The sequence below is a fragment of the Periplaneta americana genome, chromosome 8, assembly GCF_040183065.1.
Source record: "Periplaneta americana isolate PAMFEO1 chromosome 8, P.americana_PAMFEO1_priV1, whole genome shotgun sequence".
Classification (NCBI taxonomy): domain Eukaryota; kingdom Metazoa; phylum Arthropoda; class Insecta; order Blattodea; family Blattidae; genus Periplaneta; species Periplaneta americana.
Genome location: NC_091124.1, coordinates 43895865 through 43913480, shown reverse-complemented (window position 1 = coordinate 43913480; position 17616 = coordinate 43895865). Strand labels below are relative to the sequence as shown.

Here is a 17616-nt window from a genome sequence, read left to right as displayed (position 1 = left end):
ACAAATTTTGACCACTCGACCGTAATTACGAGGCCGTCCAGAAAGTGATTTTCCCTGGGGCCGTTTACAGAAAAAAAGCACAATTGCTTGGAAAGATTTATTGAAACTCATACATCAATTATTGCGTTATTTCTGTGGTGTTCGGGTAAAGGGGTATAAGTCATTTTTTTTTTGTCCAGGTGGAATTTATTTCCCAGATGAACACACAAGTTAAATTATACAAGTGGGTGTGCAAAAACCAAAGAATACTAGTAGTTGATGTGTTTTATTTGTGTAGAAAATTATTTGTAATACTTAAGGGTTCCAAGTTTAATTTTAATTTATCTCCGAACTCATTTTTATGACTTATCTCCCTTTACCCAAACACCACAGATTTGTCAACATATCCTACATTGGAATTGAGACATCTGTCATACCATGGGATCAATTTTTGTATTCTTGTGTCGTAGAAGTCAGTCGCCTGAGATCAGAACCAGAGTTTGACAGCCGTCTGTCGATCCCATGAAATGACGAATGTCTCAATGCCGGTGGGAAATATGTTGAAAAATAGCACAAGAATTGCTGTGTCTGTTCCAATAAATTTTTCCAATGAAACTGTGTTTTCTTTCTGTTAACGACCCCTGGCCTTCGTAATTGCAGTCCAGTGGCCAAAATTTGTATAAGTACTTCTTTTGATATTATTAACATTATGGAAGAAAAAATTTAACTTTTTTTATCTGCCCCCATCAGAATGTTTGCTTGTCAGCTAAATTTAATAATATTATTATGAATATTTTTATGCTATTAGTACAGGAAAACATTTACATTTATTAAGGGGACACTATGGAGGTTGAAAAAATCTTTTCATATTTGGCCAATTTTGATGAGATTTGCAGAGTATGTTTGGAGTAATTGAGAAGTAAATGTACCAAGTTTGCAGTTTGTATGATGAAGATTCCCCCCCCCCCAAAAAAAAAAAATTGCAGGTTAATTTTGATCCCAATTAATGGGGAAAATATTAACTGAAATGTATGTGCTTTGGATATGTTAAGTGAAGTCAGCCAAAAAAAAATTCCAGGCATTACTTTTTCATAGATATGCCCACTGAGTTACATTATAGGTATTTAATTTTGGATTGATATTTTTAAGTTTACTTAAATTTTAAATTATATTATATTATTTACTTCAAAAACTGAGACTACAGTCATTGGCATGCATAGCTAAGTCAAGTAAATGTAAAATTTTGAGGAAGGCTGGGTTATACTGTAAAGAATCAGGAGTCAAACTTCTTATGAAAAAGTTGTTGGAAATTGCGTGTAAAGTTTCTACTACATCTGTGCATGAAAATAGCAAACATTTTAAAAAAGCCTCCTTTTAACACATTCACAACTGGAATTCAGGTGAATTCATCATTCATACATTGACAAAGGACATATTAAATACATCAAGTCTAAAATCAGAAAAACCCCAAAAAAAATTTTTAACTTCAGTGTTCCCTCAAGACAATATTATAAAATATTTTTAATAGTCATCTTACATTCTAAATTAGTTGTAAATCTAATTTGTAGAAGTAGCCTTTAAGAGAAGCCAGACTGACATCTGAGGCTTCATAAGGATCAAGCGAATACCAGTCTTAATACATACTTTTTATTGTTATTATTAAATTAGTCTACTGTTGCTATTACCCACAATCCTCACTTCTACAATTAATTTAAAACAAGCAATTTTAGATTGATTTTAAGATGAATAAAACTGTAACTTAACAGAAATAGCCTATAGACTAATTATACTGGGTACCAGAACAGGTCTCAATGGATTAAATCTTTCACCACCAGATTTCAGGTACTTTGTCATTAATAACAATACATTTTGTCCTTAGACTCTGCAGTTTCTCACTCTATAATTTCAGCAAGTTTCTCTCACATGTGTTCCAGTATATATCCAGAGTGATTTTATTATTACTATCAATATTTATTAGCGTCTCTCATTAACCAGTTTATAAAATCAAGCAGCTGCCAAGTGTTTTCCAAGGCTGAAATAAGAAAAACTGCTTTTTTCACTTTTGGCTATGTTGGGATTAATTACTAATACAATAGGCTATTAGTAAACAAATAATTTCATTGAAAAATAGTAACCTCATATCTTGCTAGTGTAAGATAATAAACAATTTAAACAACAATTTTCTAGTTATGCTTCAATGTGTCTTTATAGACCAAATTAATAATCCATTACCTATAAAACTTACTGGTTAAGATAGAGAATTACAAATATTTTCAGTAAAAAATATTACAAAATATTTTAGACTACACCGGACATAGGATGGAAAACGTTGAGAATAATTTCCCGCATTTCAAATTAAACTGTATGAAATTCAAATAGATTAATGTACACTTACAGAACTTTGGTGTTAAATATACAAACGTGGATTTGTGCATTTTAAGCCACACATTTCCTTACAAAATTCATAACTTCATACCACTAAACTTGCGAATGATGACAGAGGGCCTGAAATGCATTTCTATGATCAGAAAGGAAATCAGTGTTGTTCTACAAAATAAAAAATGTTTACTTTGCATTCCGTAATTAAAATTTGATGTCACTGAACTACGAGAGCAGGTATCGTGTTTGCATTATCTTCAAATCATCAAGTCCTACTGTATGAATGCATAAGAAATTAACAGTTTTATAAAAATTACTCCCACTTTTTCCAATAAGCAAATTTTTTACGGAATTTATAAGAAATACTAGAATTCTTGCTAAACTTGAAAGTATTTTCGACAAAATTTCTCCAAAGGATGTCTGTAAGGTCACTTATTATAAAATATATTGCTGAAATTAATATTTAATTAAATTTGTAAACATGTTTAAATATTACAATAAATACATAAATTGTGATCTATCTATCCAAGTCAGTAAGTATGACTTGTGTCAACTATTGCCTCTAGATGCAAATTATTAAAACGGAGTGATTGTTATGAATATTATATACAAGTAATTCTGAATAATTTACAAGTAAATAAAAGTTGTTTCACCAATAAAGGGACGAAGAAACACATTGAAGACAAGTGGACATAATTCAGTAAAGCATGACGATCTACTGTGATTCAAACAACAGTGGTACGCGCATCACAGTTTAAGAACACTTGAGCCAGAGATAATTTTCTAAAAACAATTGTTGACCATAACCAATCACGAGTATAGGTTAGAATTGCAGTAGGCCTGCCTTACCCTCCGCTGAAGCTGCCCCCTCCATGCAGTTTGACAATTACCGTCCAATCACTAAACACATCTGCCACACTCACACACCAGCATAATGCTTTCTTCATTAGCTCATACCAAACATGTTCGATATTTTAAAAAGTTTGATATACACGCACGCCAACACAAACACATCCGTTTAGCGGGACGTCTGCACTCGGACTGGATTCCCCAACTAATGTAACGCCGAGACCCAAGCATAAAAAAGGAAGAAAGAAAACCTTGTCGCACAAAAAAGAAGAGGACTGTGGATGAACGCTAAGCCATAATAGAATAAAGCGTGGAATAAAAAAACTCCAGACTTTCCCCCCAAAAACATACAAGTAGTAAGGCATTCCAATAGTGTGACACGGGACGAACGGTAGTCCCGGATTTATACCGCCCCGTCGTGTTATTGGCTGAAAAAGGACCAATAGAAAGAAAGCGTTTCCTGGAGAATGGATGGAACGCATCTGGTTGAGTAATAAAATTGAACAGGTCAGTTGCATCATGTTGTCAACAATTAAAACATGTAAGAATGCATTGCATGTAAACACCGGCACAGAACTAAACCTGAGTAGGCGTCTAAGGAACCTCCAGAGCGGCAACATCGCTTCTTAAATTTGAAATTCGTATAGGTCAGAAAAAATAAATTCTTCTATAAGCACCACGTCCACAATTTTTAAAGCCGATTGCTACCCTGAATCATAACAAAAGAGCCAGTGACCCGCATTTACGAAATACTAAGGGTGTAGTGAGAGGCGAGGTATAGAAACCATTTCAAAAGTAAACAGAGCATGGATAGATATTACAGGCGTATTACATTTTGCAATTCTGAGCTTCCCTATGCAATAATTATAAACTCCTTAAATTCTGATATAGGCTGTAACCTTAATATGTAGTCTACGTAATATAATTTTATTAGTCTATTCACTATTTTGTTAATTCTACTACTTTTTTCAATGAATTACGTTTATTAAGTATAAACTTCATAAATTTAGTTGGCAATTTTTGTGAACAATTTCACGCATACAGGATTTTAATTTATTTTCATGCTTCTGTAGTTTTTTGCCTTTATAAATTTATTCCATATCATCCGATAACTTCGGGAAGGCATAAATAAAAAGGCTGAGTCACTGGCTAAGAAGAAACTACCTACTGAAGGATGCACTGGAAAGAATAGTGAACGAGAGAAAAGTTCGGGGCAAAAGAAGATATATGATAAGACATTAATATACAGTATGGAAGAGGACCGATGCACCAAAATTTAAGAGGTGATTCTACATGTTAAATGTAACAAAACTTTTATTACTTTTCCTTCGAATAAGCAGGAAAAAGATAATCCTCGCCCAGTGTTTGCAGCGTTCTATTGCGATAATAGCCCGAAAGAAATGGCTGATCGCTATACAAGCAGGTAGATAAAAATAATCTTAATAGTTAAAGCCTTACATTTTTTTTTGCATATCAAACCGTTTAGTCATGAATTTAAATTGAAAAATTGCGAAAATCGTTAAAATCGCGGAATCGAGTGTCACCGACAGAGTACAGCAAAGGGGATGAGTGCAGGCGGGCTTGGTAGAGTTATTGCAGTAGCCGTATATACGATTTCCTCTAAAACAGTGAAAAAACTTATTTACACTTTTCAAATCTCTCCTCATGATCTATTATCAGTTTAATTTTGGTGCAGAGGTTACCATCCACCCTGTAAAATGAGCTATTCGGAAAGCGGAAAAGAGGGAGAATTGGAAAATGCTGAGTTTGTAGTGAAAGACCTGACGTAGGGTAGAAAACTCTGAATGAATGAATAGTAGTCTATAATATATTATAATATTAATAGACAAATAAAATACGCCTTCTTGGTGTCACTTATGAGGTTCAAGCCTGACCTTGCTCAAGGTCTCGTAGTCATCTAGCACAAAGTCGTATCACGAAGGTGAGATAGACTCTGTCATCACACTTTTTATGCGTTTCACAACCATTCAGTTCCGTTATCTTGTCACTGCTATTTCTGTCCAGAGACTCTTTTTCTTGAAAGACATAGGCCCACCTGATGAAATGTTGTATTGTGTACTCAAATAAAAAAAGACAGTTTTCTGGATTGCACATAAGACATTTTTATCGTGAAATGCTTAAGCGAAACCCTATACACACAAAATTATCCCATTTTCTTGTAATACGATGACGCCTCTAGTGGTACCAAGGAAACAGAAGGATTCTCCACGCGGTCGGTCTCTTGCCCCTCCTTTTTTTTTTTTTTTTCTTTAATGCGCTTTGATGTTTTCCACGCAATAGTCATGGAACTATGGGTTATGCAGGCTATATATGAATATAGATTTAAATACACTGCAGTGTTAAAGAATGTAGGCCTACATATTTTATATTTAGGTCTATAACAGACGTTTCACGAAATCATTAGGATTTCCTTAAATACGCTGTAATTTTTTAATGTAGAATAAAGTGCATAAGAATTCCTGATGATGTGGCGTTGTTAGTAAAAGAGGAAATGATATTAAAGGATATGATACTGGAGCCAAATGACAGCTGTGAGTAGTATAGGATGAAGATAAGTGCAAATAAGACGAAGCGCATGGTCATAGGAAGAAAAATACAGAAGATAAACTTGCGAATTCTAAATGAGGCAGTACAGCAAGTGTACAGCTTCAAATACTTGAGGTGTACTATAAGCAGTAACATGTGTTGCTGCCAGGAAGTGAAAAGGAGGATAGCAATGGCAAAGGAAGCTTTTAATAGAAAAAGGAGCATCTTCTGCGGACCTCTGGAAAAAGAACTAAGGAAGTGCTTTGTGTGGAGTATGGCATTTTGTGAGACAGAAATATGGACATTACGACGAAGTGAAGAGAAGCGAATAGAAGCATTTGAAATGTGGATATGGAGGAGAATGGAACGTGTGAAGTGGACAGACAGATTAAGAAATGAACCTGTGTTGGAAAGAGTGGGTGAAGAAAGAATAATGCTGAAACTGATCAGGAAGGGGAAACGGAATTGGTTGGGTCACTGGCTGAGAAGAAACTGCTTACTGAAGGATGCACTGGAAGGAATGGTGAACGGGAGAAGAGTTCGGGCAGAAAAAGATATCTGATGATAGACGACATTAAGATATATGGATCATATGAGAAGACAAAGACGAAGGCAGAAAAGAGGAAAGATTGGAGAAAGCTGGGTTTGCAGTGAAAGACCTGTCCTTGGGCAGAACACTGAATGAATGAATGAATGAATGAATGAATGAATGAATGAATGAATATGTACAAGAAAATACATGATTTTATGTAGACGTATAACGCTTGTGTACTATGACCGTTTGCGATATTTATGTAAATCCGTATTAAAAGACCGTTACAAATGTTAAGAGGGAACAGTAGCTTAAGCCTACAATGAGATGTTCGTTTCAAATAACCAGCAATATTGTGAATAAGACCGTTGAAAAGTAATTGCCTCTGTGAAAATTCACCCACGCATAGCAAATAGGGTTGCCGTCTCTAGAGGACGGACATTCATGACACATTAAAAAAATAAAAAGCACATAAACTTATAATGAATTTCAATGTAAATACATTTGTATTTTGACGCTGAATTAAATCAAGTAGAATTGCCTTCGTGTTTTTATTTGTTTGTAGCGGTATAGCCCTATATTAAAGAACATGCCATAGGCTAAGTCTGTACACACTGAAAAGCACAGGGGTTGATAAGTATACATGTCTCTACACTCACTACATTAACATTGTTTGGAAGAATACTTATTGCTTCCTTTGTTTTTGTTTATTAGTTCTTTGATCGTTGAAACATAATGTAAAAATTCTCTACATGACATATTAAAGTTCATCTTTACTAAGAGTTCTGATTTTACAAGTTCTGGCCTCATCCGCTTCCTCTCGTCAATTCAGAGATTCTTCATTTTTGAAAAAGCTCGCTCCACATGAGCATTGCTAATTGGAAGAGCATGTATGTGTTCAGCAATTTTCTTTAAGTTTGGCACACTACGTGTCTTCAGAACAGTGTTCTATCGTTCTTGAGGAGCTGTTAGATCTTTCAGTATCAGCATCATCTCTTTCAACAGGCAATACTCTTGGTACAATGCATCAGCATTTTCAAAGTCCAGTTCTATATTAACATGTAATATATTCACAATTTCAGTAAGGACACTGAATGTGAAAAAATCATTAAGGCTTGTAAAAGTGATTTTCTTAAGTGAAGAATAGTTATCAAACCATTTTTGCAAATAGTCAATGGTCCTCTGATACACATTCAGTGCTTCCTTCTTAAAGAGATGCACATCAGAATCACTCAAGTTATTCAAATGCTAGTTTACTACCAAGCCATGTCACCAATGAGCGCCACCAACTCTCTTCTGTGTTCTATCCAAAGAGCTTATTATATTCCTTACACAAACTCTTTGCTTCTATTCATCAAAAAGTATATCGTATAGGCTAATATTATAAAATGTCTTTGGTAGCCATTGCAAACTACGTCAGATCTCTAATAATGAATTATCAATATGAAATTTCGGAATATAATGTTGCAATGAACAAAATTCCGGACATTAAGCTTCCTGAAAACAATTTAATTTTTTTTTTCCTGCATAGATGACTGATTTCCTGACAATCCGGAAGAATTCCAGCCGATTGTCAACCCTAAGAGCGAATGTAGTTCATAACTAGTGACTTCTAAACCTTTGAGAAAGAGGGTTCATTTGATACGAAGCACATAGTTTCATTTTTACGAGGCTAACTCAAACACCACGAAGAAAACTGGCACACTTCATTCAGTGTGAATCGCCAATCTATGTTCTGATTTCAAATAGAAATACTTGTGCTACAATTGTTACATTATTTCATGTGTATTAGCCTATTCGCCGATAATTTAATACTTCGGAACAGTAGGAACAAAAATGCGTTCCATAGTTCAGAGAAGTCGTCTTTCAGAGGCAGCCTGACAGACACTTCTCCAGCAGCAAAGATGCTGAAGACGTGAAACTGTGGAAATCGATCACATCACAGTGTGCTGTTCTTTAAGTAGTTGGTATAATGGAAAGGTGTAAGAAAAAAAAAGGGAAGGAACTGATTCTCGTGCCCTACAACGAGTGCTGATAGTTTTTCGATAATTTAATTAGGCCTAACGAATGTATGTTGTCAAGACATTTTTTCGAGACCGAAGGTCGAGAGAAAATTATCTTATGATAACATAGGCCTACATGAGTTTAGTTAGAAGTTCAATTAAATTATCGCAGAGAAAATATTAAACACGAATTGTATTCAGTGAGATAATTCCGATGCGAGGAAAATGTCATTTTCATTGAAATCATGATGTTCATGTTCATGGCAGTGACTTGCCTTTTCGTCTCCGCAAAACATACAAATTTTATTACCTTTATTGCAAGGAGAACAAAGCGGATATCTGAAATTTAATTTATGTAAAAACAACTGAACATTTCAGGTTATAGCAACATAATGAACTGCCATTAATCAATAGCAGAATGCATGTTTTCCCTACCGTAATTGAATGAACTAGAGATGACAGAAATAAAACAAATCAATTATAGAAGAAAACTAAGCATTTGACGTTATACACATATGCATGATTACACATTCACTGTCCCAATGACGATGCCAATCGCAGTCTAGTATATACAGTCGCGAAGCTCAATACGTAGTAAATATGCAAACATTAGATAGTTGCTCATCACTAGGATCGCTAATATCGCCTCATTACAGGCAATGCAAAATAGAACCGTCACAGTCTATTGTTTCTAGCACCCTCAAAACTCAAGCTTCGTGACTGTATATAGTAGACTGTGATGCCAATAATGAACAGGAATATGCCTATGCATGAGTACAGGTTTACTATCAAGCAGAGATGATGGTAAAAAAATTAACGTAGATAAACGAATGAACGTAAGAGAAAAAAATTATCGGTTATAATTTCAGACCATCTTGCTATGTACTATCAGATTCTCATAGGTCAATCGAGTGTCAATAAGCTGGTTGATTGGCTGTGTGGCGCTTGCTTGGAATTACCATGCCAATGCACGAAAGCGAAATTCGTCAGTTAATATTGCAGATGACTCGCGCATTAAGCATGAAAGTTGGCAGGTCTGTAATTTAGCCACGAACTAATGACAACAAACCTACAGCAGCGACCTGCTTCCGATAGATTCGTCTTTTAGTCGCAGAGTACAGTAAACATGATTAATAATTCTGACCTCTTATGTGTACTTTTCTGGAGAGTCCCTATGAGACTGACGCAAAATTTCACTCAAATCACAAAAATACACATTATTTTAAAATGCAAACATTCAATGCAGCATTACTCTAAAAGAATATTCAGAAATGCACAAGAAACACAAAATACCGGTAAAAATGCAGCTTCTCACTACATTGACACCAAAAAAAAAAAAAACAACAGTAATTAATGTATTTTAATTCATTAAATTGAGTATGTAATATTTACATCCAGAGGAAAATAAACACAAAATCATCAAAATCCTAACTCTACTGGGTGTTCAGTTCAAAGTGTGTCATGGCTCGCTGTATGCCGTCACGTGGCTAGTCGATGAGCCTAGAGAATTAAAAAAAAAAATGTTATGTTTTATTTAACGACGCTCGCAACTGCAGAGGTTATATCAGCGTCGCCGGATGTGCCGGAATTTTGTCCCGCAGGAGTTCTTTTACATGCCAGTAAATCTACTTACATGAGCCTGTCACATTTAAGCACACTTAAATGCCATCGACCTGGCCCGGGATCGAACCCGCAACCTTGGGCATAGAAGGCCAGCGCTATATCAACTTGCCAACCAGGTCGACTAGAGAATTCAATCTTCCTACACTTCCGCAGAGGTATATTATTTATCTGCCAGAGAAGTTGCCTAGCAAGTACGGCGTTCATTCTGAAGAGTACTTGCCGATACGTACGGTAATGCCGGTAGTGGCAGGAATGTGAACTGTTTCGAAACACGTACTAAGGCGAGTTTTTTCTTACTGTCGGGATATGGAGAGAGGGTTAAGACGATTACTTACGTATTTGTTGACATTAACTTCGACTGTCAACATGGACACGGAGCATTTGATTTGTGTTGTGGAATGTTGCCGTACGCAACCGATGATAACAAATACCCTGCGTACGACTTGGCCGCGCAAAACACAGTTCGAAAGAGGTTATGGTAGCACACAGACCGTACAGACCGCCATCTGTTGCTACGATGTTCAAGTTATATCGTACACGTTCTCAAGTTCAGATTGAACGCCTTGATTAATAGGCAACTTCTCTGACACAAAAGCTGAAACTCGCTTCAAATCGCTGACTCATCAACAGTGACGTCATACACACTTTGAAATGAACACCCAGTAGTGATTATGGCTGTAGTGATATGATGGTTGTCCTGGTGACTGCGTTTATAGTGTTGAAGGTGGATGCGTTAGTACTAGACATGGCGATGGTAACCAAATCCACGTCATTAACACGCAATACGACTGAAGAATGGGTCGCGCAGAGTTCTTTCCACTCGGTTATAGCCATTGAGCGTCAGATCGATAACTCAAGTTCTCATCGGTTGTCTGGTGCTCAGCATCCTTCCCATTGGATCCGTTTCCCGCGTCAACAACCTTCGGTAAGATTCCGAAGACGGTAGACTAAACTCATCATCACGACTTCCTTTGGACGGGAAATGCAGCGAGAGCTTCAAATGTCTTAGGTATAGGGCCGTACAAGAACGTAATTCAACTTCACTTTCACTTACATCCTGCTTAAGTAGATATGAAACGCAAAATTTGCTTTCAGTCACAACTTAACTCACCTACACTTTAGTCGTAACTTAGTCAAAAGCTACTAAGATTCGAGATACCTACGTGAATGCCAACCTTAAACTTCATTTACTGGTATAGGCTAATTTGCCTGAACAACTAATAAGTCATACTGTTTACTACGATAAAGCCAAGTTTAAGGACTGAAATGGATTTAGAAGACGAAAATTTATCAAGAATTCATTAATAAAATTACGCGTTCTGTGTCATATTATATGTTTCTTTACTCTCAAGTAATGCCTATGCAATCATAACCTCAATTTTATCTTTAGTTTTACGGTCAGCGCGTCTGGCCGCGAAACCAGGTGGCCCGGGTTCGATTCCCGGTCGGGGCAAGTTACCTGGTTGAGGTTTTTTCCGGGGTTTTCCCTCAACCCAAGAAGAGCAAATGCTGGGTAACTTTCGGTGCTGGACCCCGGACTCATTTCACCGGCATTATCACCTTCATCTCATTCAGACGCTAAATAACCTAAATAAGCGTCGTAAAATAACCTACTAAAATAAAAGAAAATAAAAACTAGTTTATTCCGCAGTTATGTAGCTAGGTAGTGTATTCTGAACTTCTCATTACTGTCATAATAATAATAATAATAATAATAATAATAATAATAATAATAATAATAATCACCAATGAAGAAGGAAGACTTATTTTTTTTACATCGGGTACGGTAAATATTTATCGATGATCCCGTCGCTTTTTACCTACATTTGACTTTATCAATGTAAAGAGAAGTATTGTTTCTGAATATAAATCCGGCACTTTAATTTAGACCTATAGACTATGATCTAACTTCTGAATTCAAGTGACATATGTGTAAACTACTGACAAGAACCTATGGCATTTAAGCACACTTGAAATAATGCAATCGACTTGGGCCGGGATCGAACCCGCAACCTCGGGCACAGAAGGCCAGAACTGTACCGACTGCGCCACCTAGGCCGATTACATGAAAGATTTACAAGGTCTTTGTGCTGGGTCATAGTGAGGGGAAACAAATAGTAAAAGTAACAGCACTAGATACTCAGATGAGGGTTGGATTCCAGTGGTAATGTAATAGAAACCGTCATGACTCAATTCATATCACAACACTAGAATCCTCAGATAATTCTGAGAGTTGGATTCCAGTGATAATGTAATAGAAACCGTCACGACTCATATCATATCACAACACTAAAGTTCTCAGATAATTCTGAAGGTTGGATTCCAGTAGTAATGTAATAGAAACTGTCACGACTCATTTCATAACACAACATTAAACTTCTCAGATAATTCTGAGGGTTGGATTCCAGTAGTAATGTAATAGAAACCGTCTTGACTCATTTCATATCACAACACTAGAATCCTCAGATAATTCTGAGAGTTGGATTCCAGTGATAATGTAATAGAAACCGTCACGACTCATTTCATAACACAACACTAAAGTTCTCAGATAATTCTGAAGGTTGGATTCCAGTAGTAATGTAATAGAAACTGTCACGACTCATTTCATAACACAACATTAAACTTCTCAGATAATTCTGAGGGTTGGATTCCAGTAGTAATGTAATAGAAACCGTCTTGACTCATTTCATATCACAACACTAGAATCCTCAGATAATTCTGAGAGTTGGATTCCAGTGATAATGTAATAGAAACCGTCACGACTCATTTCATAACACAACACTAAAGTTCTCAGATAATTCTGAAGGTTGGATTCCAGTAGTAATGTAATAGAAACTGTCACGACTCATTTCATAACACAACATTAAACTTCTCAGATAATTCTGAGGGTTGGATTCCAGTAGTAATGTAATAGAAACCGTCTTGACTCATTTCATATCACAACACTAGAATCCTCAGATAATTCTGAGAGTTGGATTCCAGTGATAATGTAATAGAAACCGTCACGACTCATTTCATAACACAACACTAAAGTTCTCAGATAATTCTGAAGGTTGGATTCCAGTAGTAATGTAATAGAAACTGTCACGACTCATTTCATAACACAACATTAAACTTCTCAGATAATTCTGAGGGTTGGATTCCAGTAGTAATGTAATAGAAACCGTCTTGACTCATTTCATATCACAACACTAGAATCCTCAGATAATTCTGAGAGTTGGATTCCAGTGATAATGTAATAGAAACCGTCACGACTCATTTCATAACACAACACTAAAGTTCTCAGATAATTCTGAAGGTTGGATTCCAGTAGTAATGTAATAGAAACTGTCACGACTCATTTCATAACACAACATTAAACTTCTCAGATAATTCTGAGGGTTGGATTCCAGTAGTAATGTAATAGAAACCGTCTTGACTCATTTCATATCACAACACTAGAATCCTCAGATAATTCTGAGAGTTGGATTCCAGTGATAATGTAATAGAAACCGTCACGACTCATTTCATAACACAACACTAAAGTTCTCAGATAATTCTGAAGGTTGGATTCCAGTAGTAATGTAATAGAAACTGTCACGACTCATTTCATAACACAACATTAAACTTCTCAGATAATTCTGAGGGTTGGATTCCAGTAGTAATGTAATAGAAACCGTCTTGACTCATTTCATTTCACAACACTAGAATCCTCAGATAATTCTGATAGTTGGATTCCAGTGATAATGTAATAGAAACCGTCTTGACTCATTTCATATCATAACACTAGAATCCTCAGATAATTCTGAGAGTTGGACTCCAGTGGTAATGTAATAGAAACCGTCTTGACTCATTTCATATCATAACACTAGAATCCTCAGATAATTCTGAGAGTTGGACTCCAGTGGTAATGTAATAGAAACCATCTTGACTCATTTCATATCACAACACTAGAATCCTCAGATAATTCTGAGTGTTGAATTCCACTGGTAATGTAATAGAAACCGTCACGACTTATTTCATATCACAACACTAGAGTCTTCTTATAAATCTAAGAGTTGGATTCCAGTGGTCATGTAATAGAAACCGTCATGACTCAATTTATATCGCAACACTAGAATCCTCAGATAATTCTGAGAGTTGGATTCCAGTGATAATGTAATAGAAACCGTCACGATTCATTTCATAACACAACACTAAAGTTCTCAGATAATTCTGAGGGTTGAATTCCAGTGGTAATGTAATAGAAAGTCTTGACTCATTCCATATCATAACACTACAGTCTTCACATAATTCTGAGAGTTGGATTCCAGTGGTAATGTAATGGAAACCGTCTTGACTCATTTCATATCATAACACTACAGTCCTCAGATAATTCTGAGAGTTGGATTCCAGTCGTAATGTAATAGAAAGCTCATGTTCATGAATCATTTCATGTTATAGAGATCGTTATCACTCAGTTCGTATCTGATCAATGGCTCATCTACCGATGTTAAATAATTTTTAGCCAAGAGAAATATAATTCATCGAGTTTCGAGCAAATCTGTTGAATACATCCACAGCCTAGTTAAATTAGCCTGCTCTCAGCGGCGTTTATAAATGAAGAGTCCACTGCAAGAATGATGGATGTCATTTGGAACACATTTTTCAGGAGAAGCAATTGAAAATTTGAAATGCTTAGCGCTCAAAGCTTAACTGTGATTTTCCGATCATTGCTGGATAATGACTGTCAGTGTTAATGCCATATAACTCTCTATGTACATTCTATATGTCTTAAGCTATGCATTGACAGTCTTGGTTCATTTTCGACAAGAAAGTGACAGCCATCATTCTTGCAGTGGACTCTCCAAATATAAGTATAGCTATTACACGTTGCAGAAAAGAAAATAAGAAAGAAAATGGATTGAAGAAAGAAATGAAGGAATAAAGAAAATGAGAGTGGAGAGGAAAAGAAAACAAATGACCTATAAGATGAAACATGAAATAAGAAGCAGGGCCGAAAAAATGTAGGAATTGAGATAAAAAGAAGGAAAAGAAGAGAACAAGGCGAAAACCGAAACAATGAGGCCAAAACTGAAACAATGAAGATAGATGGAACGGAAAAGGGGGCAACGAAGAAATAAATTGAAGGCAGGGAATCAAGAAAGACGAAGAAAGGATCAAAGATAGTGGAAAAGGAAGAGGAGAAAATAAATAGGCATATATTTAAATAGTAACTAATTTACTATTTACTATTATTTAAATATATGCCTATAGTAACTACTATTCCATGCACATACGTGCGCATTTCAGTTGTAATTCATTAAATAGTAACTAATAATCAAGAACAAAATTAAAGAGGAAAGAAGAGAAAAGCGCGGGAACGAAACGGAAATGATAAATATGTGGAGAAAATAAAGAAAGGCAAAGGAAAAGCGGCGAAGAAAAGAAGAAATAGAAAAATAGGATAGGAGGGGGAGGGGAGGCGAGGCGTGATGACGGTGCTTGGTCAGTACTTGGAAATAGTCCGCCGGTCCATCAGTTTTTTACCTGGGGAGGCATGTGGCACGCCGAACACACTTTCGCGCCATGCTACTATTTTCTTAGCTGGGGAGGAAGTTACCGTGAGGGTGGCTTTACTAACCCATCGTGCACCTGGTTCTTGGGGTTGCAACAGGGGTATACAACCGGCTGTGCCAACTTCGGATATTTGTCCGTTCCGGCAAAAAGTTGTCAAAGAAAACCGATGATGAAATCAAGGAATGATCCCGAGTGGATTAATTTCACCTCCAGGGCCCAGCGGTTCCCAATCCGTGGTCCGCGGGTTCCTCGAGTGATTCTGAAGGGGGAAGTCTGAGTTTTAAGGGATCCGTGACACTCTATTCTATGGGATGGAAACCATTGCTCTATCACATAACATTCTAATTAATAATGTTAGATATTTCGTCTCTTTTAGGCCTATAGCTGGGAAATGAATTAAGTGTTATCTGTGGGATACCGCTCACACAGTAGATAACATTAATATTCTGAAGCCTGTAACATTTTGCTGCATGCTTCTCATTATTGTAGAACGGTCACCTTGAACGTGATCTCTTGAAAATGACAATTCTAAAATGAATGAAGATGGAAGTCTGCTGTTTTACGTCATTTTAATTTCCAGCGCAATTTAAAGCGGTAGGGCCATATGCATAGACATTCTTGGCTTCCGGTGGATGATCAACGAACTAACGTTTTTCGTATTCATAAACCAGTGTTAGCGATATGATATGATATGAATCCTGTACAAGTAGTCACTCGATAGCCGGGGCTAGTTTAGCACGCTCGTAGCGCGGGCTAGCGAAATGTCTATGCATAGCACCCTATGGGCCGTATTCATAGACATTTTTAACGCGGGCTTCCGGTGGATGGTCAGCGTTTTTCGTATTCATAAACCAGTGTTAGCGATAGGATATGATTTTAACTCTGTACTAGTAACCAGTGGATAGCCGGGGCTAGCTTAGTACGCTCGTAGCGCGTGCTGCGAAATGTCTATGAATAGCACCCTAAATGTTTAAAGATTCGATTTAAAAGGAGAGAAATTCGCTAAACATATAAAGAAATAGATGAACTTAAACGTAAACAAGGCTGAATGTAAATTCCAACGTACCTAGTAGAGGATATTACATAAAAAATGTAGTCTAGGTTTTCAAACATGGTTAAATCAATGGAATAAATCTTTGACCCCTTCGGGAATCGAACCCGCGACCATCCAACTTGCAACACAACGCCTTAACAGTGATGTACTTTCACGCGGCTCCTCAAACAGAATGCACATAAACATAACATACCGTAGGAATATCGCTCTATTGAGTATCTGGCTTTGTTTATCAATGCAGTAGGTCACATTCACTTAACTTTACAATAGGTCTACAGACCAACTTTCCCCCACTTATTATTAAAGTTTGGGAGGCAATCTTCATCCATTCTTTCAGCACGTTCCTTTCCTTTTATCTAATATATCGTCCACCTTTTGGTTCATATTAACAACTCAATAATTATTGAAGGCCATTTTTGTCCCTTTTAAGAGTGTTGTTTCCACTTTATACAAATGATAAGATTGATAAGACAATAATGAGAGGCAATACTGGACCACTGTATGCAGATTTCCATTTTATAGCTACATTTTCGTCTACTCTTCCAACTTATTATCGATAAGACAATAATAGGAGGCGAAGTTCTGCCTATATTTGCAGTACCCTTTTAATTTTGCATATAGGCTACTTAACGATATTAATGGAAGTCGATATTCATTCTTTTTATGCATGTTGTTTCCATGTTCTTTTAACTCATAGACAAGACAAAATGGGAGGCGATGTTCATCCTTTTTATGCATGTTGTTCCCATGTTCTTTTAACTCATAGACAAGACAATAATGGGAGGCGATGTTCATCCTTTTTATGCATGTTGTTTCCATGTTCTTTTAACTCATAGACAAGACAATAATGGAAGGCGATGTTCATCCGTTTTATGCATGTTGTTCCCATGTTCTTTTAACTCATAGACAAGACAATAATGGGAGGCGATGTTCATCCTTTTTATGCATGTTCTTCCCATGTTCTTTTAACTCATAGACAAGATAATAATGGGAGGCTATGTTCATCCTTTTTATGCATATTGTTTCCACGTTCTTTTAACTCATAGACAAGACAATAATGGGAGGCGATGTTCATCCTTTTTATGCATGTTGTTTCCATGTTCTTTTAACTC

General features: G+C 36.4%; 1 protein-coding gene across 3 annotated transcripts in view; it reads right to left on the bottom strand.

Moving 5' to 3' along the window:
* Positions 1-17616, bottom strand: part of lin-28 (protein lin-28 homolog) — a 253510-nt gene that overhangs the window by 110410 nt on the left and 125484 nt on the right. Inside the window, exon 1 of one of the 3 annotated variants that reach the window (XM_069832160.1) lies at positions 3208-3447. The exons of the other annotated variants lie outside the window; for them this stretch is intronic. Within the exon in view, the coding sequence (XP_069688261.1) occupies positions 3208-3232 (25 nt within the window). The 5' untranslated portion in view covers positions 3233-3447. Of the gene's footprint in view, positions 1-3207; positions 3448-17616 lie in introns of those variants that run through there. 3 annotated transcript variants of the gene reach the window in all.